This window comes from Eublepharis macularius, chromosome 4 (assembly GCF_028583425.1).
Source record: "Eublepharis macularius isolate TG4126 chromosome 4, MPM_Emac_v1.0, whole genome shotgun sequence".
Classification (NCBI taxonomy): domain Eukaryota; kingdom Metazoa; phylum Chordata; class Lepidosauria; order Squamata; family Eublepharidae; genus Eublepharis; species Eublepharis macularius.
Genome location: NC_072793.1, coordinates 146153050 through 146180282, shown reverse-complemented (window position 1 = coordinate 146180282; position 27233 = coordinate 146153050). Strand labels below are relative to the sequence as shown.

General features: G+C 42.3%; 1 protein-coding gene and 1 long non-coding RNA gene across 2 annotated transcripts in view; one reads left to right on the top strand and one right to left on the bottom strand.

The window, feature by feature from the left end:
- LOC129327396 (uncharacterized) overlaps positions 1–27233 on the top strand; it is an 84210-nt gene that overhangs the window by 5776 nt on the left and 51201 nt on the right. The gene's annotated exons all lie outside the window — the stretch shown is intronic.
- LOC129327394 (small nuclear ribonucleoprotein Sm D3-like) lies at positions 22926–23306 on the bottom strand. Its single transcript, XM_054976013.1, has one exon. The coding sequence runs from the start codon at positions 23304–23306 to the stop codon at positions 22926–22928; it is 381 nt and encodes a 126-aa protein (XP_054831988.1).

The following is a 27233-nucleotide window of genomic DNA, read 5'->3' as shown; positions in this document are numbered from 1 at the left end:
GCCTCCAGGGTAGTGGCTGGAGATCTCGCAGAATTACAACTGGTCTCCAGGCCACATAGATCAGTTCACCTGGAGAAAATGACTACTTTTGGGGGTGGACTGTATGGAATTATGCAATGCCAAGGTCCTTTCCCTCCCCAAACCCCACTTTCTCCAGGTTTCACCCTCAAGATCTCCAGGAATTTCCCACGTTGGAGCTGGCAACCCTATTCTGGCTCCACTTGGGGTTTAATTTGGACCATATCTCCTCAGGGGCCTTTACCTAATCTCTGTGATTTTATATGATATTTATTATGTATTGTTTGTTCTGGTTGTAACCTGCCCTGAGCCTGCTTGCAGGGAGGACAGGCTAAATATCCAATACAATAAATAAATAATAAATAAGAACCTGTTTTCAGTGCTAAGGGTTAGCCCAGGAACATTCAAAAAGAGAAAAAGACTGTGCACACACGGAGCCCATCTTCTTCACAGCCCATCTCCATCCCTTTGCAAGATGTCAGCAGGAGGCAGGGCTTCCAAGTCAAAGAGTGTCATCACTTCCTCGCTTGCAGACTCCAGTTCTTCTATTTTTAGAAACTAACAACTGGCTCCATCTATGGGCCAGTGAGCCAGTGTGGGAACCACCTTGTTCCAGAGAGTTTCCTGTTGGGGAAGAAAGCATCTGGAGAAACGAGGATGATGGCAGTTTCCGTTTTGGATTTCTTCTGTATAACACCCTATCCAAACTTCGATGAAATGATCGTGCTTCCCTATCGAGCTTGAAAGAGTATATGATATTGGAGGCAGGCCTGCTTAACTGGTGTCCAACAAAGTTGAATTCAGCCCACAACCATGTATGGCAACTGGCCGGGGAAACAATAAGCCTGAGATTGCCTGAGACTGCAAGAGCCATGAGGGGAGGTGACAAACACTTGGCAGGCCGTGATCCACTGTGGCTGCTGGGATGACTCCGTTTAGCTTAAAGGGTTGATACCTGTGTTTAGCTTAAAGAGTCAAAGTTGTGGAGGCTTGTTCCTTCAGCACTGTTAAGATCCCCATTGCTGCATAATTCACAGGTACAATCTTTCTGTTTGCTTTTGCCTCACAAGAACAGTGGGAGAAACTGCACTCTTCTGTGAAAGAATTCTTCCCAGCTTTTATAGTCAGCAGAGTTTGTGTTTTGCTCCTGTGGTAATTAAATGTGAATTAAATAAGGAGATGAAATAAAAACAGTAAATAAAATGCAATGCTAACAAGCGGGGGGAAATATCACATTAGGTACTGCCTACACTGTCATTTCTGCTGTCCCTATTTATTTTTCGCTAGTCTGAGCAGAGTCAGGTGTGGGGCCATCGTGCTCATGGCCAGACTTCCTCCCTGCACTGTGAGTCGATGCACAAGCAAGTAATTTGCACAGGGCTGTTTACTTGGACTGACAGCAGTTCTCTAGGGCCTTGGGCACCCCTTACCTGATCCTTTTAACCAGAGATGTTGTTGATTGAAGCTAGTTTTAGGTGGGTAGCCATCTTGATCTGCAGTAGAACAGCAGGATTTGAATCTACTGGCATCTTAGAGACAAACAGGATGATTGAAGCTGAGACCTTCAGATGTTCTACCTCTAAAACACAGCCTCCCCCCACCTTAAAAAGAACTTAGTTGCAAGAAAGAATTCAAATCTTCAATGCTCTTTAGAGTACATTATTTTTTAACCCAAGGACTTTTGCTGATGATGACGGCTTTGAGAAGTGCCTTTGGCCAAACAAGATCAGATAGACCTTATGAAGTGCCACTCGGTAAGCACATGTGTTTTTGGCCCAGTATCTAATTGCATTTTTGCCTCTAAGCAAAAGAGTATCCACAACACTCAGATACAAATGTTTTGCACTCTCCCTGCTCCTTCCACCCCCAGCTTTGGTGATGGGGATCAGATTCTAGGTTAGCCAGATGCAGATGACGAAATGGCTCAAACTTTGCTATAAGGATTACATAGGAGATGGAATTTCTCCAAGTGTGGCTTTTCATATCACAGTACTGATGAGAAAAGCAGTATTTTCCCTCCTGTATAACTCTTAAAGCTATAGAAGCCCTTTCCAAAGCTGGGCTAAGGTTGTCCAATTTTTCTGTTAGGGCTCATGTAGCTTAGAGAGTTGCATGACAAGCAGAAATTCAGCAGGTGAAACTTTTCTTACCATTGATGGAGCGAGGGGGGAAAGTTTCATCCATCAATGTTTTGGTCTGGCAAAGTTTAAAGGCATAGAAGCTGTATCAGACAAGTGAGTCTCAACTAGGGGATGGATGTGATTCCCATAGGTTGCCTCCATTTGAAAAAAATCTTGATGGATTTTAAATGCTCAAATAAAACTCACAAAAAGAAAATATAAATTTCAATCACCAATCTACTTCCCTGCTATCTGCCCTGAGACTCTCCTGACTGCCTTCCACAAATTTACCAAATGGAGAGTGAAGATATAAGGAGTTTCCTTACCTATTCTAACTCTGACTGGTCCCCTAGAAAAACACTGCAACTGTCCTGTGAACAGAGTGGAGCCCTGGGAAACACAGTGGACTCAAAAGCCCTGGAGAACTACGTTTCCCAGAGTGCTTTGCACCTGACATTATTATTGCAGCATTTTTCTAGGTGCCCTCCAGAGTAGGGTTGCTATTCCCCCACTGGGGGTGGCAGCGGCCTGTTCCAGGCTGATTTGGGCTCAATCTGGGCTGGATTCGGGAAAAACCAGGCCCGAATTGAGCCCCCTGTGGAGCATGGGAGCGTTCCTGCGGTGGCCATGGCCTGCGTGATGATGTCACTTCCAGGAAGTGACATCATTGTGCAGGCCCAGGGGCGTGCATGCATGATGGAGATAGGTGGTGGGGCCCCCACCTCCCGCTGGGAGTAAAAGGGGACCTGGCACTCCTACAACAGAGTGAGAGATGAGAGAAAGGGAGACTTTGCTGTTGCTTTTGCCCTACATTGTTTGTATCTAACAACAACATTTAATTTATATACCACTTTCGGGATGACTTAATGCTCACTCAGAGTGGTTTACAAAGTATGTTATTATTATCCCCACGACAAACAAACACCCTGTGAGGTGGGTGGGGTTGAGAGAGCTCCTAGAAGCTGTGACTGACCCAAAGTCACCCAGCTGGCTTCAAGTTGAGGAGTGGGGAATCAAACCCAGTTCTTCAGTTTAGAGTCCCGTCCGTGTTCTTAACCACTATACCAAACTGGCTCTACTGAAGCAAAAGGAATTATAGTGGTGATGGTGGTGGGGTAATGGTGAGTCTAGGGTTGCCAGGTTCTCTTACCCTCTTGGTGGGAGGCGGGACCCAGCACTCAGCAGTGGGATGTCCTCATATATGCGAAGCTTCTAAGAGTGATGTCATTGCACAGGCGGCCAGGAGCACTCCTGCACTTTGCACCTGGCTGACTCATCCTATTTGGGGACCCAAATCTGCCTGGCTCAAAGTGGGAGAGCACTTGTGGGGGCTGCGCGATGACATCACTCCTGGAAGCTTTCTTCTCAGGACTGCATGTAAATTTGGTTGATTTCAATAGAAACTATTTCCACAGAATAACTACAAAAGATTAGAGGAGCAAGGGATTCACATTGTTTCTGTCATCAAACACATAACCTGGATGAGCATCTTTGCCTTTCTATAACCAAGTACTGCAATCCTATGTATTTTGGATACAAATCCAAGATTACTCTGGAATAAATTTAATAGGCTGAGAAAACAATGTGACTTAAAAATGAGTACCTTTGTCTAATAAGTATTACTTGTTGTTCAAGGAGGTTTCCAAACAAAATCACCTTGTACAATAAAAAAGTATAAAACAACAGTTTCCTGAACTGAATTGGTAGGAAAACTTCAGATGATAATAGATCTTTAAACTCTGTCTGTGGAGTGAAATGATAGATGCTTCCTCCCTTCCCAAACTAACCATTTATAAATGCCTGAAAAAAGAGGGGAAAAAAATTTAGCCTAGGGCAGAAAGATTAACAGATTCAAAGCCAGCTGAAGGGTTGGATGGGTTTATTCCACAAATGAGGTGCCACTACAAAGAAGGCCTTGTTCTTAGTGGCCACTCCCTTCCCTTCAGACGGCATGGCCATGCAGAACAAGGCCTCAAATGAAGATCTCCAAACTCAGCCAATCTCACATGGGAGCAGGTGGTCCTTTGGGTATACTGGCCCTGGATCAATTGGAACCTTAATTAAGAACTAGTACTTTGAACAGACCCTTCTTCCCAGCTCTTGATGGTAGCTCCTGCCAATTGGTGCGTAAAGTGATTCTTATGAAAAAAATATAATAAAATCTAATAGTTTTAATAGCAGCACAATAAAATCTAATAGCAGACTATTAAATCTATTTCAATCCCTTTTATTTTCTTTTGTTTTCTAACCAGCAGAGAGTTCTTTATGTGCGTTTGATTGGTGGAGTGATAAAAAAGTGCCCATATCAAGTACACATATAAAGGGCACAAGCTAGCGTGATCGACTACTTGGTCTTTTAAGCTTTTCTTAAGCTTTTCTTTAAGCTTTTCTTATCCCAAAACTCTCAATACAAGTAATTTTATTAAGACATGTGACAGGAACAGTAAAGTATTAAAAAATGGGAGTTGCCAACACAGGCCTGGAGAAAATGTTCTGTCTCTTAAGGTTAGGTTTAATGTGTTGAAATGGGAAGCTGAAGCTTTTCATCACATTAAATAACATCAATTAGTAGATAACATCCCATTTAAAGGGATGTTATGGTTTCTCCAGACAATTAGTAATCCTAAAAGTAAAGTAAAATATATATATATATATATTTTCAAATTAAATGAAACTTCTGAGCATCCAGAAATAACACCAATTCGTTGCCAGGGATGCTCTAGCATTTGGGCAAAACTTTATGGAAAGCATCCCTGGTGACACACTAATATCACTTCTGGGCATACGGAGTGATGTCAGTGCATTGGGATGTAGCAATGCTCATCACTTCCCCCCGTTTTGTTGCCATTTTCCTCCTGCCAGACAGTTGAGTGGCAGTGGGAAGGAACTGCTGGCAGCAAGGGATCCCCTGCCACCAGTGGGAGCTTAGTAAACCTAGGCCATAAGTCGGTGGTAGAGCCTCTGCTTTGCATGCAGAAGGTGCCAGGTTCAACCCTCAGTATCTCCTGTTAAAAAAGAACCAGGTATGAAATGAATTGAGAGGCCCCCCACTTGACATTCCAGAGAGCCGCTGCAGACAGAGTAGACAATACTGAGCGTAATGCACTTTCAATGACCTTTCACTGTACTTTGCAACTGAATTTTACTGTGTGAAACAGGAAAATGCACTTGCCAATGACTGCTAAAGTGCCTTGAAAGTGGATTGAAGGTGCATTATTCAGCATGTGTAAAAACAGCCTCTGAATTCCAGATGCAAAAAAAAAATGAAAAAGAAATCCAACACCATTACTGTAAGGAGGGCATGTACTGTGGAAGACAGCAGGGAACAACCAGCTGCGTTAGGAAACTCTAAGCATTCAATTCCATTTATTGCTGGTACAGGTTTTCTGATTCAAATTTAAATGAATAATTTATATATTTACATAATGTTAGCAACATTTAAAGAAAGGTAGCCAAAGAAGGCAAACACACCATGTACAAGCCTGGGCCATGTACAAGCACTGGGGTTTGTCCATGCTTCATATCCCACATTTAGCCCATTTAATATGATTGAATTGCCACACAACAGCTCTGACAGCTATAGATAGACTATATTTACATATGTGGGGTTGAATTTTTTTCTGCAAAAAAAAATCACTGAAAAATCCGCCCCCCCCCATATCACTGGTGTTGGCCAAGCGCTCATGACAACATGTTCCTGGCTATTTTGGAACCACAAGATGTGGCAGCAGAACAGGCTATAGCTGGAAATGAGAATTCCAAGCAATTCTGTGCACTGCATGTATGGCTACCCTTATCTACCTGAAATGTGTTTTTGACACATGCACCATCAAGAAAAGATTAAATACAAGTTCCAGTTATATACAGTTATAAAAAACTTTTGTTTGTAATCTTTTTTTAGATCAGTTTACATACAGGTGCCACAAACCCACATCCAACTGAGGCTTAGGGTGACCTTCCCCTACCCTGAGGTAAAACTTCACCTCTTTAAGCCTATGAAGCTGTATACTGGGCTGGGAAGCCTCTGGTAGTGTGGTTGATGATGTTAAGCTTCAACTTTCCTTCTTGTCCCACCCTTAAGGATGATTAAAAATGGTTACCCAGCCAAGTCTTAGTAGGGAACAGATCAGAGGTTTGCGCTTCCCTTTAGCAGAAACTGGCACACAAGGCTTGGGGAGGTTCAAAAGGTAACAGGTTTGTTTCCAGTAGGTTAATGTCCAAAGGCAGGTAGGCAGATGTTTGAAATTAAGTAACAGAAAGGTTTTTATTCAGCAACTTCACTGTTGTGAGGCACAAAACACTTGGTTTAACACTAGGTTGCTGGCTTCTTTCAGAGATTGACACTACTTCACAGATGTTATACTTTATATACTCATACATAAACACAGTACGACTTTCCCCTTAAGGGTGCTCCACTGAGACAAACCCTTCCTAGATACTGGGCAGGCATTATAGTTATGAGCTATAACCCTGTTCCTGGCACTGAAGGGGTGACTCTTCTCTACCCACTTCCTTGGCCCTCTTTAATCCCCAGATCTGGTTTTCCACACTTTAGTCCTAGGGCTAAAAGTATTTCACAAACATTATTTCCTCTCACAGAGGATTCTCTGGCTAACCCTCTCTGGTCTAAAGCTCCAACTCTCTTGTTTTCTCTCCCACTCCAACTGACAGTTTCCCCAACATTCCATCCCCAACAGCCATTTCAGGATAGCCCCATGGCGGGGGCGGGGAGGGAGGAAACATGTCAATCATTCTCTTACTGTCTGGAAATCTCAGCATCTGAAGCTGAGTCTGTCACACAGGGCTTTCTTCTTTTGTGGTAAATAGGCATTATTTCGTCTAACAGGTGACTCCTCTTATGTCAAACATGCCAAATGGAAAGATCAAAAAACTTAGAATGATTTTTAGCAGTAGTGGCCTCTTTATGAACTTTTACTCTTATAGAGACATGAATTATTATTTTATTAATAATGCTATTTATTTCAAGGGAGTGTGCGTTTTCAGCTTGTTATAGATCTTACTGGGAAACTGGGCTTTTTGCTTTTTAGGGTTTTTTTTTTCAAGGATTGCTTAGAACTGACTTACTATATGAGAATGAACAGCACTTTGAAGTTTGGAGGCTAATTCATGTTGGAGCCTTTGTTCAGAGCTGAATCTTGATGTTATGGTTAAATTGTTTTTATTTGTTTACATATGTTTTACAGGTTCTCCAAATGAAGATCAGTGAAAACCCTTGTAAATCACTTATCGAGTAACGACAGCACCTTATCACCTTCACTCTTTGCTCCTTCCTGTCATACAGACACCAATACAAACACTTAGTGTGTAGTCTGCTAAACACTGTCTGTATGAATTCCTTGGTACTACAGTCAGACGCAAGCCTTTCCCTTGGGGGCTCTGTTGCATATGGTTTCTGTATGCTGCACTGAATGTTGCCAACAACCTGGAGCAAAAAAAGTCTTCCCTTTTAACGGGGTTAATGTGTGGAAATGAGCGGATGAAACTTTTCATGGTGTGGAGGTAAATAACATCACCTGTTAAAAAATTCTTCCCACAAAGTCTCCATTAAAAGGATTGGGCATCTCTCTCTCTCTCTCTCTAAGCTGTTCATAATTGTAGCTGAACTCCTAACCAATAGACTATGAACTGGATGACTGTTGTGACCAGACTCATGCCTATTCCTTCTTTGTCTTGCTCGTTTGTTTGCAGATGGTCTGACAGGAAGCTGTGAGTTGTTCCAACAACGTACTTTTCCATTGTGTGTGGGGGGAGGGGGTGGTTTCCTTGATATCACCATGGTGTTCTGCCTATTGTTGCATATTTATCAAGGTGCTGTCAGAACTGTCACTGTGATTTCTGGATGGTGGTGGAGTTGACAGGAACTCTCTAGGGGAGTGCTGTTTCTGCTGCAGTTTCTGTGCTTTCTATTCTGCTACTGGGGAGGGCTGGGGTTTACAACTACTTTACACCAACATGGTGTTTATTTGCTGGTTGCTAGTCATACCTTGAAAAAGATCCTCTGTTCTACTTGGTGTAGGCCCCTAGACAGGGACAAGAATGCCCAGAATGCCACATTGAGAGGGAGGTGGGTGGTTATGATGCCAGAGAGAGATGAAGGTGACCCAGGCTCAGTGAACTCCCAACTCAGCCATGAAGCTCAATATGTGACTTTTGGCCAGTCACTCTCTTTTAGTCTACCTCACAGGAATGTTGCGTGAAGATAAAATAAAGGACAGGGAAATTATATAAGCTGCCCTGAGCTCTTTGAAAAACAACAATAGCAATAAAAGATGGTGACTAGTGTGTCTGCCTATTAAATAGTGCATTATTAAGCAGTTACACCCTTCTAATCCCATTCTCTTCAGTAGAAGTTTGTGTGTGTGTGTTTGTGTAATTCTGTTTAGGATTATATTGAACATGGTCTTATTTCAAATTCTCTTGAGACAGTTGCCATTATTTTCACGTGTCTTTGATCTGGGCAACTGTTTTCTCCTGAGACTTTCATTGGCTGCATCTAAATATAAATATTTGTTAGGAGTTATATTGGTCAGACACTAAGATTAAAACAGGTAATTTCAAGTTGCACAAAGCTCTTTGTCATCAAGAAAAGAAAACATAATAACTCATAAGTATATAAGAAAGTCTCAGACCTGGATAGCCCTGAGAAGCCTGATCTTGTCAGATCTGAAAAGCTAAGCAGCGTCAGCCTTGATTAATAGTTGGATGGGAGACCTCCAAAAGATACCACAGTTGCTATTGCCATGAGAGGCAATGGCATATTACCTCTGTTCATCTCTTGCCTTGAAAACCCCAGCAGGGGTTGCCATAAGTTGGCTATGACTTGGTGGTGCTTTCCACCGCCACCATATAAAAAGGGCAGGTAGTTATGAATGAATTCAAGTTCGAAGCTTACTTCGGTAGCAATAAACTTGTGCTTTAATACAAAAGGGCTTACAGCAAAACAGAAAGGCAGATGCTTCAGAATGATTGGTAATATTTATGTAGTTTTATGTTATTTAATTTTGTTATTGTGTAATTTTATCCTATTTATGTACTTATCTGTAAGCCAGTGCATTATATGTACTACCCCATCCCCATCACAGAAGCGATAATTAAGTGTGTATAGGAAAGCACATATTTAAAAAAATTAACAAATGCTAAAAAAAATTCTAACCCCTAATTGTCTTAGCCTCAGTGACCAAAAACCATCTTTTGATCTTAAAGTGGTTCTGAAATACATTACTTTCCCATTCTCTGGATAAAGAGTTCTCTGAAACTCAAGAAAAGAACAGTCTAGACTCCTGGAATTAAGCTAAAATGAGTTTGCTGTTCAGAACAGACAACCCCCCCCCTCTAGTAATCAATCCTATTAATTATTAAACCAAACTTTAAAAAAGATAATGGTGGCTTTCATGGGGAAAATATTATATGTTACGTTTAAATAATAGATTGTTGAAAAGAGGATGTTTTTATTAAATGGCATGAATTAAAAGATAACATTGAACAATAATTCTTAAGATGAAAGGGGGTAATTATAAGTATACAGGTGTTTTAGCTTTTTTGGATATGGAAAAAGCAGTTGATTTGGCTAAACTAAGCATCATTCCCAAATTTTTATTTCACTTTCATTCACTACCAGTATTACTTATGAACTACAAAAACTGGCAAGAAGCATTTCTCTGGGTGCTTTAGATAAGACTAGATGAAAGAGTAGACAGCATTTTCCAAACATACACTATAAAGGGGCAAATTTAGCAAGAGGAAAACGTATCATGTGCAGTGGAATGGCCCTGTTGACTCCATGCTGTTTCAGCCCACCAAGATATTTAGGTCATCCCACGACTGGGTCCACGAATGCACCACCCTCCCTGCTTGCCCAGCTCTCAGAGGGTTATCTTGCCTATCTACTTCAATGCACTGCCACCAGCTGGTCTATTTCAGAATTACCCAGTCAAGAGGGCCTTTCTTCCTACTGCCCTCATCGGTTTAGCATGGGGATGGCTTACTGCTCTTGGACACTCCCAGGCTATCAGAAATCTAGCAACCAACCACCTCCTTTCTCCTGACACCTGTTTTGAATAGTATGTTGTAACAGTGAACGCCTAAATGGTATAGAGAACAACAACCCACATTTAAAATAGGAAAGAATTTATTAAAAATAAAAAGTCCACACACGTACTCTGCAGATTGAAGCCCAGATATAAGTCACCCAGATGGAATCAGACAAAAATGGAACCTCCCGCCCTATTCTCTGCCTACCTCCTCTTTGGCCAAACTCTTTTTGAGCCTATCTAGCCCCATATCTTTCAAGTCTCTGTCACCTTCTTGGTGTCAGATTTCAGCAATGGTGTGAGCTGGCCATTTCATTGTTTTCAGCCAGGAAAACCATTTGCATTTATAAAGTTTGATGACTGACTATTTCTCAGAGTAAGGTTCCCAGGTTCACCAGTGGCAGGAAACCTCCTGGCAGCTTGCCCCAGTGCAAGGTAACCCAGGCAAATGTACAGTGCATGTACTTCCAGCCAGGCATTACAAAATCACTTCTGGAAGTGACATCATCACGCTGGTCATGGGAGTGCTCCCACACTTTGTGCAGGGCCAGTTTTGGCCCCAAACAGGCCTATTCTTAAAGAATCATGCACATGAAGGAAAAGAATCTCAGTAAGTACTGCCCCTCCTTCCACCAGTTGCCAGAATGACTGGGCAACTTATCTCAGCACCATTGATAGGATGGGTGATACTTGAGAGCAATTGACTTCCCTATTCCTGTCTGTCTTCTACTAACAGAGAAAAACTTTTAAAACCAAGGGTGACATTTTTGTAAAACCTAAAACTTGAAATAAAATGGGTATCTCCACATCATGAATGTTTAATGAACAAATATAGTTAAAGTATCTCTCTTGGTCCAGAGGACATGAAATCCTAAGCAGAGTTACACTTTTGATTGGAGTAACGCTGCTTAGGATTTCACTGATAGTAATGTTATAATAAAGACCATGTTAAATGTGGGGAATAAAACTAAAAAGATTACAAGTCTGGAATATATCACTTTGGGAATTCTTTTATGCTGAAGAAACAGCATAAACGAGCTGGGAGCATCTTCTAACAGCAAGATATTTGATAGAACTAGATGAAATTCTCACTTGTTTAGACTTAATTTAAAAAAGGAATAGAGAACATCCCTTCTACCTCAGCTTTTTCCATTTTGAGACAATGATGTCACTTTGGGTCAGCTGGAACAAGGGGGGAGCTTTTTAAAATTTAAATCGCCCTTGGTGAAAATGGTCATATGGCCAGTGGCCCCGCCCCCTGATCTCCAGACAGAGGGGAGTTTAGATCGCAGCAGCGCGGAGGGCAATCTAATCTCCCCTCTGTCTGGAGATCAGGGGGCGGGGCCACTGGCCACGTGACCATTTTCAAGAGGTGCCAGAACTCCGTTCTACCATGTTCCTGCTGAAAAAAAGCCCTGCTACTGGAGTCTCTAGTTGTCTTTAAACTCCCTTAAGGCTTTGCCACCTTGACTTCCTGCATGTGTGAACCATGTCTTCTTTTTAAAGTGAGAAGAGTGTTTAATTTTATTTAGATATTTATTCCTCCCTATTCTCCCCAGTAGGGATCAAAGGGGAAGCTTGTAAATGTATTTCTGGATGCCTGTCAGAATCTTTCTCAACATACTTACCAGCCATTAGCAAATGCTAGTCTGTAAGGTCCTATTTTTGCAAACCATATTAGCCTGTTAGTAGCTAATGTCCAAAAGGTAAAACAAAGCCTGGGATAGGAAAGAGACCGATCTATTTTAAAATTACTTCAGGCTGTTGGGCTCCTTTTCCATGCAATGCCATTGTTCTTGCATTCTGCCCTGGCTCTAGATGAAAGAGCAGTCCATTGAAAGCTGGGGAGGTCACACCGGTTCTGTGCTTCTGGGGTTCTAATATCATTCTCACTCCCTGTGTAAGACATTGCAAAATAGGTGGACTTGGGGAGAAATATGGAGGGACTTGGAGGGGGGAGAAATAAAGCTGGAAACTAGGTTCCGCTAGTGCTAACGAAAACAATGTACAGGGCAGAAAAACTGTCCATAAAAACGTTGCTTTCATTAGGATCTTTCTAGGTAGTCTCTCACACACACTTTTACTGCTCTAGCTATGCTTTTGTAGAATCACCACTATTTACACAGTGCACTAGGAGAAGTATAGCCTTTCTTTCTATTAAAAGGGTTGAAGTGGAAGCCAGTGTAGTGGTTAACATGCTGGACTTGGCTCTGGGAGCCCCAGGTTCAAATCCCCATTCTGCCCCGAAATTTGTTGGGTGATCTTGAGTCAGATGCTTTCTCAGCCTAACCTAGCTCTCACAAAGTTGTTGCAAGAGGAAAAAGCAGGAAGGAAGACTAATGAACACCTCCTTGAGTTCCTAGGAGGGCGGGCAGAATAATTATGTAGTAAATACAGAATTGGAAAGGGGGCACACAGGGAGCTCAAGAGGCAGTGGGATGGAGAAAAATGGTTAATGGAACCAAAAGAAATGGCTGGCAAGATTTGCTGTGGTGATTGTGCGGGGGTAATTGGTTGTATTCCCAGCTTGGTTCTTGTATTTTTTAAAAATTATGCTAGAGCAGTATAGCTTCTACAAGAAAGAATGAAGCCAGCGCCTTAAATATTTCTCAAAATGGTGGATGCATATGAAGAACATGCTGTTGCACCACAACTGACTTAAGGTGACTGCATTCATGGGCAAATCCAGGCAAGAGATTAATAGAGGTGGTTTGCCTTTGGCTTCCTATGCATAGTAATCCCACTCTTCCTTGGTGGTCTCCCCTTCAAGAACTGAACGTAACTAACCAGCCATATTTAGCTCCTAAGCTCTGATGAGTCTGGGTTAAATTGGGCTATTTGGGCTGCCGGTAGATGAATAGTTGTTAGGAAAATGCATCTTTTCCTCCAATGAGCACTTCCAATTGTAATTTGGGAATTCTGCACATCCTGTGATTGTTCAGTTGTCACAGGATCTACACTCAGTGCTCCAATTTACAAGGGGATGTGTCTGCTGGAGGAAAAACTGCATTTTTCTAGCCATGAAGCATTGCTGTGTGAGTACAAGGAAAGTGTGATTTTCCCAGAACAGTGGAGCATGGTGATGAAAGATACGTGTGATCTCTTTAACAGCTGAAACTGTGCATTTCTTGCAAATAAAAACACAAGGGAAAATCCTAGTCAGGCTGGTGCCTCTTGTTGCGAGGTACTGACTTGAGCTCTGTAAACCTCACAAGTCACGTGCAGTTCAGCACGTAGAGTTAGGTGCATACTGCATAAGCTATTGGCAGTGTCTAACAGAACAAATCCCATTAAAATTGGCTGACGTGGTCATATCCTCAGATGTTGCAGAACACAGGAAACCTGGTTATCGTATAAAGAAATCCCAGCTCCAAACCATTATATTTCATCACAAGCCTCTAAAGCAACTTCTTTCTTTTTAATTTACCCCTTATCCCTTTCAGGCTTTCTGTAAAGGATGTGTGTCATAAGGGGCAGTTACTCTAAGGAAGAATGTTCAGTATTAAAATGTGTTGATATACTATTATGTAGTGTGACAGGACTGCACTGCCAAACCCATTTACCCGTCTTCATTGTGGTTAAGAGGAAGACATACGTTCTGCCATGGTAATGACAGCCATCTGAATCACTTCACTTTTTCTTCCTGCCGTCTTTAAAGCCAGGTCCAAAGTTAATGCTAAAAGGTCAAACAATAAATGTTTCTTTTTATTTCCAAGCCCGACCAACATATTTTTATGCTGATGCTTAAAAAGCTATCAACTGTGGAATGGTATTATAGATCAACCCCTGCTGTTGCAACCAGTTCCTGGGTGGTATAATATCTGATTGTGTGAATGCCTTTTTATTGGCAGTTTGGATGATATACAGACAAACTTCTTACGGCTCAACATTGGGAATCTTTGCAGACGGGAGGCCCTGAGAGACAGCAGGGAAATGAACAAATATGCAACATCTGAAAGAATGAAGCTATAATCCTAAATACAAACTCAGCAAATAACTTTCCTATCATGAAGGATCTGTTTCTGCTTATAGTTATAGATAGGCTCAGGATATAATACTTGTGCAAAGTTTGCGCACACAAAGAGAAAAATAATGGAAGTAGATGGGTCTTAAATCTACATCTCTCCTGCTAGCTGGGATCAGTATAATTATTAGGTGAGCAACCTGATTTTATGGATATAATTACAAACAGTATTGAAAATATTCAGGAACACTGACCCAGGCCAGAGATGGACTTGTTCTTATTTTAAGTCACAGTACCACAAATGGTACTAACACCGCTTGTTTTCAAAGGGCACAGATTGCACCAGCGGTACAGCCTGTAGAAGCATGTGTAGGGGAGCAGAGTGGTACCCCTGGTCCTTGTTAAAAGCATATTATGGCACATTTGTGCAACAGCTATTCACTTTATTTGTTTACCCTTTTTAGTTTAGTTTAGTAGTATCGGAATAATTATGGTGCCCTTTGAAAACATGATTTCTGGGGAAAGGACAGTGGGGCTGTTGCTCAAGACATTAAACATTAGAGATCACAACCCTCAAAATTAGTGGGAGAACATTTTAATCTTCCAGGATATTCCATTGCTGACCTAAAAATGGCTGTCCTCAAACAGAGAAACTGCAAGGGGAGTTTACAATGTGAAATTGCTGAAATAGAGTTTATTCACAAATTCAAAACAATGGACTCCCCTGGGGCTGAACAGAGACTTCAGATTCTTATCTCACTACAGATGCTAATTTCTACTTTAAGCAAGCTGCTTTGTACCTTTACATCCTGATGCCCTCCCTTGTAACACCCCCCTCCACACACACACACACACCTTTGGCTGGGACATGAAGGCTCAGGAACTCCATTTCTACTGATGTCTAAAGAAGGGAGCTCTGACTCTTGGAAGCTTCCACTTTGAAAATCTTGTTTGTCTCTAAGGCGCCACTGGACTCAAGTCCTGTTAAGCAGGCAGACAAGCAGGGGTAGAACTACTACTACTACTACTACTACTACTACTACTAATTAAATTTATAGTTTACAACATACAATGTGTTGTTCAGACTAAGAGCCAAGCTACAAGTGACGCCTGACACAGGTTGGACACTTGTCAGCTTCCCTCAAGTTTTGATGGGAAATGTAGGCATCCTGGTCTTGCAGCTGTAATGGAGAGCCAAGCTGTAAAGCCAGGACACCTACATTTCCCATCAAAACTTGAGGGAAGCTGACAAGTGTCCAACCTGTGTAAGCCGTCATCTGTAGCTTGGCTCTGAAGAGCTTGACCGGAGTCAGCAGATTTAGAGGACTAGATGGTGCTTGTATCACTTGTTCTGGGCTGGTAGCTGCAGTATCAAGGTTGGATTAGACAATACATTAAATGTGAGCTGGATTGGGGAAAATCCCAACCCAACTTGTATTTCATGTGACACTCATCTTTAAAATAGTGTCTGGGGGGTAGGGCACAAATTGGTTCCCAAGTGCATGTGGAGGCAGAAGGAGCTTCATTCTTTCTGTTCCACCCTGTGTACTTTGGCTAGCAAAAAAAGGGCTGGGAGTGGGGGGGAGCTCTGAGACATATGCAATTGGCAAACAGCCCACCCCCGCAACCTTTTTCTGCTAGCATGAGGTGAAAGGGAGGGAATAATGAAGCTCCTGTTGTCTTGGGAGCCAATAGAATTCCCCCTCACACTATCTAAAATGGAGCATTGGGTCAAACGTTAAATGTGAGTTGAGTGGGGGAAACTTGAGTTTAACATAATCCAACACAATTTACATTTAATGTATTGTGTAATCAGACCCCCACAGTTCAGCCATCTGCATTGGTGGTACTTTAATGCAGCAGAAATGAAGCAAGCAGGGCTTTTGGGCCTCCCACTATGGCTCTGAGCAGTGCCGGGAGATTTTTTTTTTTTTAAAAAAGCGTCATTAGCTATTAAATTACCTCCCTGAGGCTATGAGGGATACATCCATCTTCCTGCAGAACTTTCAAGAAACTCTACAAAAGTGAGCTATTCAAGAGGGCATTTGAGGGCAGAAAGAGAGATGATATTCTTTTAGTATTTGATGTGTTGGGGCTTTGGATTTTATGTTTTTTTTAACTAATATTTTGTTTATTATTGTATATATGCTGTTTTAACTTCTTGTATACTGCTTTAGATGCAATTCAGAAAGATTGTTTAGAGGAGTTTCAAATAAATAAATAAATACCAGAACTAGAAATATAGCTTAAACAAACCAGATTTTAGCTACAGCTTTGGCAGTGTGTATGCTTATATGCATACAGCCCATCTATATGTTGGAAGAATGGGGCATCTGTCCCACAATATCCTCAAAGGGAGAGAAAGAAATCTGAAGCAGATAATCACTCTGACATACATCTAGTTAAAGTTAGTCATGCCTAACAACCAATAAAACAATAAAAATTAACTTTAACTGGATCATAGCCGGAAAATATAATGACAGTCCTGAATGTTGCAGGAAGCCATGTTGCTTAACATTTGACAATGGTTTTGTGTCTCGACCTTTAAGAAACTGCTTAAGTATTTATCAGAAAATAGACATAAAATGCTTACCACACATAATTGTATCTTCTGCACAATCTAATGGGACGAAGGACCATTTTTTAAATAGTACCATTTTCCATTTATTCCTCAAGTCACCAATGGTATGTGTCTGAGCTACTGAGGCTAAAGTCCTCAGATCATTTACTGTGAAATAGTATGAAGGCCTTCAGTGAAACTCTTCTGGGACAAGAGCATATACTACAGGTATCACTCTGCATACCCTCAGGACAGTGACTTTCAAACTTTCTGTGTACTAGAAACATGTTCTGCATTGATTTGTCGAGGAATCCCTGTGGATCTCTTATGGAACCATGTGCACAGAGACAAGCTCAAGTTATTTTGGTGCCTGGGAAAAAACCAAAACAAAACAAAAAAGCAGATGGTATTTTCATGGTCCTAAAAATATAATTAATATAAAAATTCTAAAAATATAATTAATAAACTGTGAAATCCTAAGCAGAGTTACTCCAGTCTAATCCCATTTAAATCAATGGGGTTCAACTGGGGTAAATCTGTTTAGGATTTCACTGTCAATAATTGACAAACTGCCACCCTTTATGGTTAACTCCAAATTTGCCGATGAATTAGGCTACCTAAAGTGCAATGCTGAGGATTTGGGAGTGTGCTTGCAATAGGGTTCCCAGGTCCTTATAACCTCCCAGCGCCAATGCAATGATGTTCTTCTGCAGGTGACATTGTCACGCCATCTGCAAGAGTGCTCCCACCACACTCTACATGGAACTGATTCTTTGACAATCAGCCCAAACAAAGCGTGGGAGCACTCCCGTGGCTGGAACAATGATGTTACTTCCAGAGGTGGCATCATCACGTCTGCAGGGAGCATGCGAGACCAGCGGGCAAGCAGGTAAAATGATGGGCACTTGGGATCCTTAGCTTGCAGTGCTATGAGCTGCTCGCCAGTGTTATGAGCTTACTGCACCTTGAATATATTCAACAAAATGGTGAAATTACACACATATATCCTTTTTTCTCCCTTGTGGAGACCCAAAGTGGCTTACCATACAGTTTGTCCTCACACACACCTTATCCTCACAACAACAACCCCATGTGGTAGATGAGGCTAAGAGATTGTGGTGGGCCCAACGTCACCTGTTAGGCATCCGTGGCAGACAAGGGATTCCCCATTGAGCAGACAAGGGAAACCCCGTTGACCTTATCTGATACACTACACTGAATCCCACGTTGAAGAGAAAGATGAGTTGGGGAATTTAAGCTATAATTTTGGAAAGGTTATCTGCTGTTGCTGATCTTGGGAAATAGGTTGAACAAGTAGGTACTCTAGAAAAATTAAAAGAAAATTTCACTGCGGCTGAACACACGCCATCTAGGAAGAAAAGAAACAGGAGTTAGAAGAGAGCCTTTGTATGATGATGGAAAAGGTATAGATATCTTAATAAATAAACTACTCCTCTCCTACCTTTTGTGCAAAAACTAAAGTACAGCTAACAACCCACGTTTCATTTTGAATGTAACTCCTAATCTCATCATCTGCTCAGCGCATTTCAGAAAGCCAATAAAAGCTCTGAAATATTGTACTTTGCTCAGGACCAGGATGGTTTCAGGACTTTTGCCAGTAAGTGTATATTTCCTGTCTCAGAATTGCTCATTTTGAAGTTGTAAACTTGGGTCCAATCCAGACTAAATTGGTTGTACCTCACTTCCTTAGCGTTCCCTTCCACTGTAGTCACCTTGTATCTCTCCCAAGATTTTACTCCTGTGTTTCTTCCTACTTATCGCTGATTTCACTGAGACTGCTCCTTATAGGAGGGGGTTATCCCTTGTAAATATATTTTCAGTAATTGTGCCAGAGCATTTGTTATAAATCCTACAGCATCCAAGATTTTCATCCCTAGCCAGGAAACCCAAAACCTGCAGGTTTTTGGCATACGTGTAATTTTCAAAAGTCTGCCTGCCAAGCAAAAGCTTTTGATCATCCACTGGTTGAAGGGTTTTAAATTTATGGTCTAACTCTTTACCCAGTAGCAAGTCCTGCTGCCTCCGGCTCTCATTTCTCTGTTATCCCCATATCTCATGGCCCCTACATTACCAGTACTCAGAGGCTAGATGCTGTAAATGTGCAGGAATGGAGGAATGGAGTGCAGGCGGCCAGTTTTAACAAAGCGAGTTCACATATTTTCCTCCAAACTTTTGTTGGACAAAAGTAGGAATATTTGTCATGTGTTATGTGAGACAATGGCTCCTTGTAATGGGGCAAAGGCTAGTTACCATGAGGGAGACACCACTTTGGTGTTTGGAGACTGCATTTATTGTTTCTGTAATGTGATTAAAATGGCTGTTTTCTGAATGTCTTCATAGGGTTGCCAATTCCAGGTTGGGAAATTCCTGGATATTTAAAAGTGGAGTCTGGGGAGGGTGGGGTTTGGGGAGGGGAGGGACCTGCAGCAAGTTATAATGTCACTAGTAACAAAGCCCGTTGTGGGGGAAAATACAATGGGCTCTAGAAAGGGGAGGGTGGGCAGGCGGGCATTGCTTCCTCCTTCATGACTGATCCCAGCTGGGTGAAGGGGGGTATGCATTGCCTACAGTTCTGCTACTGATCCTGGCTGGGTAAAGAGGGCAGGCATTGCTCCTTGCCTGATCCCAGCCGGGTGAAGGGGGGGCAGACATTGGTACCTGCTCCATGCCTGATTCCAGTAGGATGAAGGAGGGTGGGCATTGGTACCTGCTCTGCGTCTGCTCCCAGCTGGGTGAAGGGGAAGCGGGCATTGCCACTTGCTCCACTCCTGATCCCGGCTGGGTGAGGGGGGGGCAGGCATTGCCGCCTGCTCCATGACTGATCCCTGCCTGGGTTTCCCACTGCGGCGCGCTCTCTGGAGGGACAGGCTGCCTTGTCTGGGCTTCCCTCCATGGCAGCACCCTCTGGAGGTGTACCAGGGCAGGAAGTAAGTTTTCAGGAACACGCTTTGTCTTTTATATAGTAGGATGCAGTCCACCCTCCAAAGCAGCCAGATTCTCTGGAGGAACTGATCTCTGTAGTCTGGAAATCAGCTGTAATACCAAGAGATCTCCAGGACCCACCCGGATGTTGGGCAGCCCTATGCCTTCAACACGGGCTTTTGGGGTGGGTTGGATTACAAACATTCATTACATACAAACTGTATGTCAATAAAAATAATTAAAAACCTTCTAAGGTAATGCAAATATGGATTATAATTGTTCAAAGCAATACATTGCCCATACATTGTATTGGGGATGTGCATTAAGAAAGTAATTAGTCAAAATATGCCTCAAATGTGATCAGTACATTAGCAGAGTAACTAACCCAAATGAAATTTCTTTTTGACTTTTAGACCCAAACGAAAGGCCAAACTACATGTCACATTTTGTAATAAGTCATGCTTGAGTTCCCATTGCCCATGTGTCTCCAAAATGGGGCAGGTAACTCCCCTTATGCTGTTTCAGCTCAAGAAAACAGAAGCAGGAGCCTCTTCTTCCCCAAACTATGGTTGTCAAATTTCAGGTGGGGCCTGGAGATCTCCTGGCATTACAACTGATTTCCAGACAACAGAGATTAGTTGCCAGGGAGGAAGTGGCTGCTTTGAATCATATACCCAAACATCTCTGTTTCCCACACCCAGCAGGACCTTGACCCTTGCACTGGGCTTTAAACGAGCTCAGGGCTGTCCTGCCCAAAGGAAATCCTTTAAAAGGCTGGAGAAAGGGTAGCGAAAGAGGACAGACCAGATCTCTACTTTACAGTCAAGAGGAAAGGTGTAAAGCAGTGGAGTGTGGGGCTAGGGTGGGACAGAGACCCCCCTCCTCCCTCAATGACTGAATCTTTGTCTGTGGCCTACTGCTGAAAGAGGATGCAGCAGTCCTAGGCTCCATCCCTCAGATGTCAGAGTCTGACTGAGAAGGGGGAGGGTTAACCCATACCCCCAAACAACGGAAGCAGCACCTGTACCTTTAAGAAACTAATGCCCTTTTAAATGGCTCATTCTGGGGGTTGCTAGGTAATGACAACATTATTGCCAGCATTCAAGCCTTGGTTTCTATCAGTAAAAGGCAGGGCACATGGCAGTTTCCAGGCCTCTTTTAGCCTTTGAGGACAGGACCAGGACCAGCAACAACATTTGGCAGGTACAGCTGCCTGCTACTAGTCAAGAGCAGCCACTGTACAAAATTCAGTGTGGTGTAGTGGTTAGAGTTTTATACTAGGATTTGAAAGACTCAGGTTTGAATTCCCAGTTTGTCATGAAAATTCACTGGATGACCTTGGGGCAGGTCACATGCTCTCAGCTTAATGGTTGTTGTGAAAATAAAATGGAGGACTGGAGAAAAATGTAAGCTGCTTTGGATCCCAGAAAGTTGGGTATAAATAAATTTAGCTGAAGATGGGGGGTAGATAAAAGGTGGTTTGGCTGGTGAGTGGGAAGTTGAGAAGAAAGGAGGGGAAGGGGAGAGGATATGGGGGCCGCCAGGAAAAAGAAAATAGGAAATAGTGAAGGAGGGGGATACAGTGGAAAATGAGATACCTCCCACTCGAGTCCTTGTGGGTCACCCAGTTGTTATATCTAATAGCAATGTACTGGCCCTCTTGTAGGTAACAAAATTAGCACAAGGAAGGAGGTAAATTCACACTTGGGGCAGGTATATGGGGGGATTTATGCATTCATACAGCTATCACACTGTCATAGAAACCAGGCAGCATGAGAAAAAAGGCAGCATGCAGAAGCAAGCTTTTTTAGAGAGTTATTGGGTCAGGAGGACAATGATTATGGAGATAATAGAGAGCATGTGACCGGTATGAGGTAAGTGCCAGGTTCCCTCTACTCCCTCTGGGAGGGTATAGGAACCTGGGAACACTACATAGGACCAAGGGCTGCAGCATGTTATCCATGGTGTAAGACAGCCATAGTTCTTCCTCCTTTTCCATCCTCCACAGATGCAGGAGGAATCTACTTCCAAACCACTTGGATCAGTGTATGAAGGAGGAAGAGATCTTTGACCTCAACAAGGGAGGGGAATTCTTGGGAACATGTCTAACAAGTGCACAAAACCTGGGCTAAACTTCTGTCACTGGCACCGAAGCATGGTCAGGGCCAGAAGTGTCAGCCTCTTGGTCCTTGTCTCTTAGCCAGCAGCTTGGACTTTGCCAGTTTCCAAGGCCATGATAATCGTCTCTGTATCATTCCAATTTTAGTGTGTGGGTGCCAGTGGATCCCAGATGTCGTTTTGGAACTCTTTGGTGTTTCCACATGCACACTTATATTTGGTTTTCTGGATATTTGATCCATGAGGAACAGATCCACTTTAAACCTCTGTAATTCCACACTTAAGGGAGTTGAACCAAAATGGTGTCTGTTTATTTTTTCTGTACTAGAAAAATGCCCAGTTTCTAGTGTGGGCTTTCTGGGGAATACATTTGTTTTGTCAGTTGATTGGCTGAGAACATGTCAGTTTTGTCAGTTGATGGGCTAAGGAAACTTACAAGTTTTTTTTTTAAGGTCCCCATGTTTCAATGTTTTAATTTTTTTTTTAAAAAGCCAAAAAAGAATGGACTAAAAAGTACAAGAAGCACAGAGGGAAACATTAAAATATCCAGTGGGATTCAGGGCTTTCTGCAGAGTTTTTGTGTTAGCCATATTACAGCATTTTCTCCTCCATCCATTGCAATGGTTTTTTGGTTTTTTTTAAAGCACCAAGGCTACAATGTTGCAGTTTAAAAAAAAATCCAGGGAAAAAACTGGATTGGTTGCTGTTCAACAAATCAGGATGCAGGGGAGTAAAGGGGAGGGTGAAAGGCAGGGCTAGGGTCAGCCTTACACTGAAGAAAGCATTCTGTACTTTCAAAAAGCTGCAGTTTGACTTCGCTGAAAAAAAAATATAGGGGTATGCGCTCAGGGAGAAAAGCCAGTAAAAGAATGATTCTGCAACTGGTGATGCAGCCTTTCTCTGTGCAGAATGCAAAAAGGCCCGGGAAGCAGTTTGGAGACTGAATTGGGGTATATTGGCTGTGCATGTAGAATTCTGGAGAGAAATCAATGCAGCATGGGGCAAGAACTGATGGAAAAGCCCCATGGTTTTTCCTGTTCATTTACATGGTACATTTTTTTTACTGTTTTCTAAGAAACATCGTTATTGGAACATACAAAAGCAATTGGCTTCTGACAGCTTTTAGTTCACCCAGCAGAGACAGTCCAAAGTTATCTTTGCTTCTGGAAAATGTTGCCATGCTCCATTCCATGTGCTCTTCCTCTTGCAGCCACCTGGGCTTTGAGGATGGCTGCTTTGCCTCTTCCAGCCCCTGTGCCTTGGTTTTTGTTCTTCATGCTTTTCAACATCGGAGCATTTTTCAACATATCTGGTAAGATGAGAAATCTAATTTTGCTTCCTTGGATGTACATTTTCTCTAACTGTACCACGCACCCATCTCTGTAGGTCACTGTGATGCTGGACATCTGGCAGTTCATATTGTCCTCTGCCTCAAAGAGCTTCCCTTGATACACTTCACCTGTATTGGTTTCATAGGTCAAAACATGGCCCTCTGCTTCACGCAGAACTTTAATTGGCACTCCAGTAGACATGACAGCAGTTGTTATCTGTATTCAAACCCTCCAGAATCCCTCCTGATGTGATAGCTACAATGATGGACTACCCTACATGATACATTTGTAAGCCACTGTGGTAGGGTTGCCACTTGCCAGCTCCAGGTTGGGAAATTTCTGGAGATTTAGGGATTGGAGCATGAAGAGGATGGGGTTTGGGTAAGGGAATGACTTCAGCAAGGTATAATGCCATAACGCTTGGAAGCTGGCAACCCTATGGGGTTCCTGTTGGGGAAAACAACTGAGCAACAAAATGTCTAAATAAATACCCAGATGAGATTAGGAGAGGATGGGGGACAGTTGTGCCATTTCCTCCTCAGAGTGATGAGGGTTCTACTCCTTGGGGTGGTCTCCCTTCTCGTGCCATCTGGGGAAAAATGGAGATGCTCTGCTGTCCTAGCCCATGCCTCTTCAGATCTGTGGAGAGACCTCAAAAGCTGTAGGGAGCTGCAATTCTCACACAGTAGCCCTCATGAAGACTTACAGCTTGATCTTTCATGTGTTTACTGAGAAGTAAACCCTGTAAAGTTCAAGGGATTACTTCAGGTAAATGTACATTTGAGTTCTGTGACACCCTGAAAGGTCTACTGCTCTGCAGGGCTAGGCATGCCTCTAAGCTGTTTGACATTCAGGTATGCCTATAGACTCTATAGAATAAAGCTATTATTAAGAGCCGAGGTACTGTAAGGAAATCCCCACTTCATATCTCATCCTTCACCCACAAAACAGCATTCAGTTTAATCACTATTATCTCATTCCCCCCCCCGCCCTACTAATAATTATACAGAAGATAATTATATAGGTCTATCTTATGTTTTCATTGTGAAGATCACTGAAGTAATTATGGTAATAGGGCTCTGCCACCAACCAGCCACGTCACCCCTCTCATCTCCATAAACAAATATAGGGTGCACAACAACCCTAATGTAACACACACACCCCCATCCTATAAGAGTCCAGAACCTTTGCCAAAACCAACAAGAAGTGAGGGAACTCCATAGCCCACCACGTATCCAGAACTCCAATCTCTTCACTAGTAGACTTCATCAACTGCTCAAAAAACAATACAAAAACCTTGAGCATTCTCCCAGCCCTGCAGTTCCTGATGGATCATCCACTTGTAGTTTTCTCATATGTTTCTTTTCTTATCTCAGGATGTGTGCTTACAATGTTCATAACCAAGTGCTTTTGAAATCAGTGTGACTGCCTCATAAGTGAGTGAGCATAGGCTTGTACCATAATGGGGTGGTGTATCTGCAGGAACAAGTGAACTTGGGAGTGCAGCCCAGGTGTCTTTGCCAATAAAATTATAATAGCACCCAATTAAGTGCAGAAACAACAGATGCTTCTTGCCTTCCAGCCAGAAAATGACTTGTGAAATGTAGAACTTATAGATCATCCCAGAGAGCTTTACCCTATGTATTCTTACATTAAATATTTCATAATGCATGTTTCCATTAACTAAACATTCAAGTAAGCCCATGAGGTAAGTATTATTTCCCCATTCTCTTTCAGCTGAGAAACCTGCAGCAATTTGATGCTTCATCCAGAGCTATACAATCTATCAGTGACAGAGAACAAGAGTGCCAGATTTCCAACTCCATGCATTGTTCATTTGGAAACATTGTGTTACAATACACATTAATGTACAGGAATAAAATATGGGCAGTGAAGCCTGGTCCATTTACATTGTAATTTTCAAGCTATCAGACTTCAGACTGAGGGATGAGTTGTTTCCTCATACATTCCCGTGCCATAGTAATTTGAGGGATATTTGTTTAATGTTCTCAAAAATGGTCACAAAGGAAGAAAAGAAGTTCGTATTTTTCCACAGGAAGTCACTGCTTTCTTGTAAATTGTGTGGACATACTTCACATTGGAGGACTGATGCTTTAGTACAAACATGAATAGAGACAATATAAAATATCAGTTTCCATTGGCAGAAAATGGTATATGGAGTTTCATTATTCTAGTTAAATCTGCAGTTAAAGTCCTAATTTTAGCTAGGAGTGCCAGATCTCTACAACTGAAATTCCAAGAGACAAGAAGCAGAGCCCAGTGATGTCACACTGAATAGCGGTACTTCTACACACCACTTGGAATTGTGTCATATGGTATGAATATATGTAGTCAAGTAGCTTTGAAAAGATGGACTATTTACCACAGAAAAAAAATTAAATGTGGAAAATAATAGGCCGTTTCCACACACGTTGAATAATGCACTTTCAATGCACTTTAGTTATCCTTTAGAAAACCCAGTTCCAAATGATCACTAAAGAGCATTGAAAGTGCATTATCCAACGTGTGTGGAAGCAGACATAATTTATTTATTTATATTTCCATTTATATACCGCCCATCCTCAGGGGGTCTGGGCTGTGGTGCGATAAACATAATGTGATAAACATAAACTGTAGGTTATCTGTTAAGGTTAGATTATTTCAGGTGGGTAGCCATGCTCATCTGCACTAGATAAGCAAGGTTTTAGTCCAGCAGCACTTTAAAAACTAACAAGATCTTTTGGGATTTAATGTTCGAGAGTCAAGCTTCTTTCATCAGTTAAGTTTTTACTGACCATGAGGAAATAACTGATCTTTCCATTCATCCATCTGAAGTCTATTTGGAAAGGTGGCAATAGAGAATACTGGCTATGGTACTGACAAGCATTTTTATTGATTTCTCCTTGGACCTCACTGCTGCTTTGTGCCTGTCCTAGCCTTTCTGTACCAGTCTTGCTCCCTCAAAAAACACTAGTTTCCTTCAACAGCCCCATTGGCTACCAACCTTGAAACTATCTAACCCTTTGTAAATTTCTCAGACTTTCCTGGTTTCCCAGTTCAACTTCAGAGACAGGCCTGCTCCAGCTTAGTTCCAACCTGCCAAGTTCACTACAAACTAGGGATCCCAGGTCTCCCAATGGGGGTGGGGGAACCCTGGCTCCCACCCTCTGTCCCCCTGCCACCACTCACTTGGTTGGATTTGGGCCCCAAATGGGCCAAATCCAATCCCATTTAGGGCCCAAATTGAGCCTGTGCAGAGCTTGGGAGTGCTCCTGGCCCCTGCATGATGGCGTCACTTGCGTGTGAACACATCAAGAAAGGTAAGTGCAAGTTCCCTCCTCCCACTGGGAGGGTAAGGGAACCTGGCAACCCTACTCCAACCATCCAGGATAACAATCTTTTCCAGATTTATTCCCAGTTTCAGGGTTCACAGGGACTTGATCTTTTAACCAAATGCTACACAGCTTGGCTCTTGGCATTGCACCAACTTTCCTTTCTGTTCAATGTTGAGAATAGCTTTATTCTGAAGAGGTCAGAACAGCAGGTTTAAAACCAGGAATAGTCATGTGTTTAAAGCTAGGGCTGTGCTGATCATGTGCCCAGTCAGATTTTGGGTGTGAAATATCCCTTGAAAACAATCTCTTTCTTATCTTGACATAGCACCTATTCATTCCCTAATTCATTGCAGCTTCAATTCCCCACTCCCTGCCAATTTTTTTCTTGGAATAAAAATCCAGTTTGAGATCACATAGGAGTTTTCCTCATGGATTTTTTCCACATACTGCTTCGATTTATCTCCTGATTTCACGTGGATGTTTTCCCCTTTGGTTTTCACTTTATAAAGTTTCTTTTGGTTTTGTTTGTCCTGCCCACTCCCTCCCACCTTCCTTTCCCCCTTCCTGGTTTTAATTTCTTAATTTTTTAAAAAATCACCATATCTTAATGATATACTGACCTACGATTATACGAAGAGATGCAGTAGATTTTCTGAATTCTCAACTTTAAAAAAGCAGCTCCTCCCATAGCAGAGATATGCCATTCCCCTCATATTTCTCCTAGGAAAGGGGCTAGAAATTTACTTTTTTAAAAAATGAAAGCCGTTCTCTGTTGTGGCCTCCTCCGTATGGA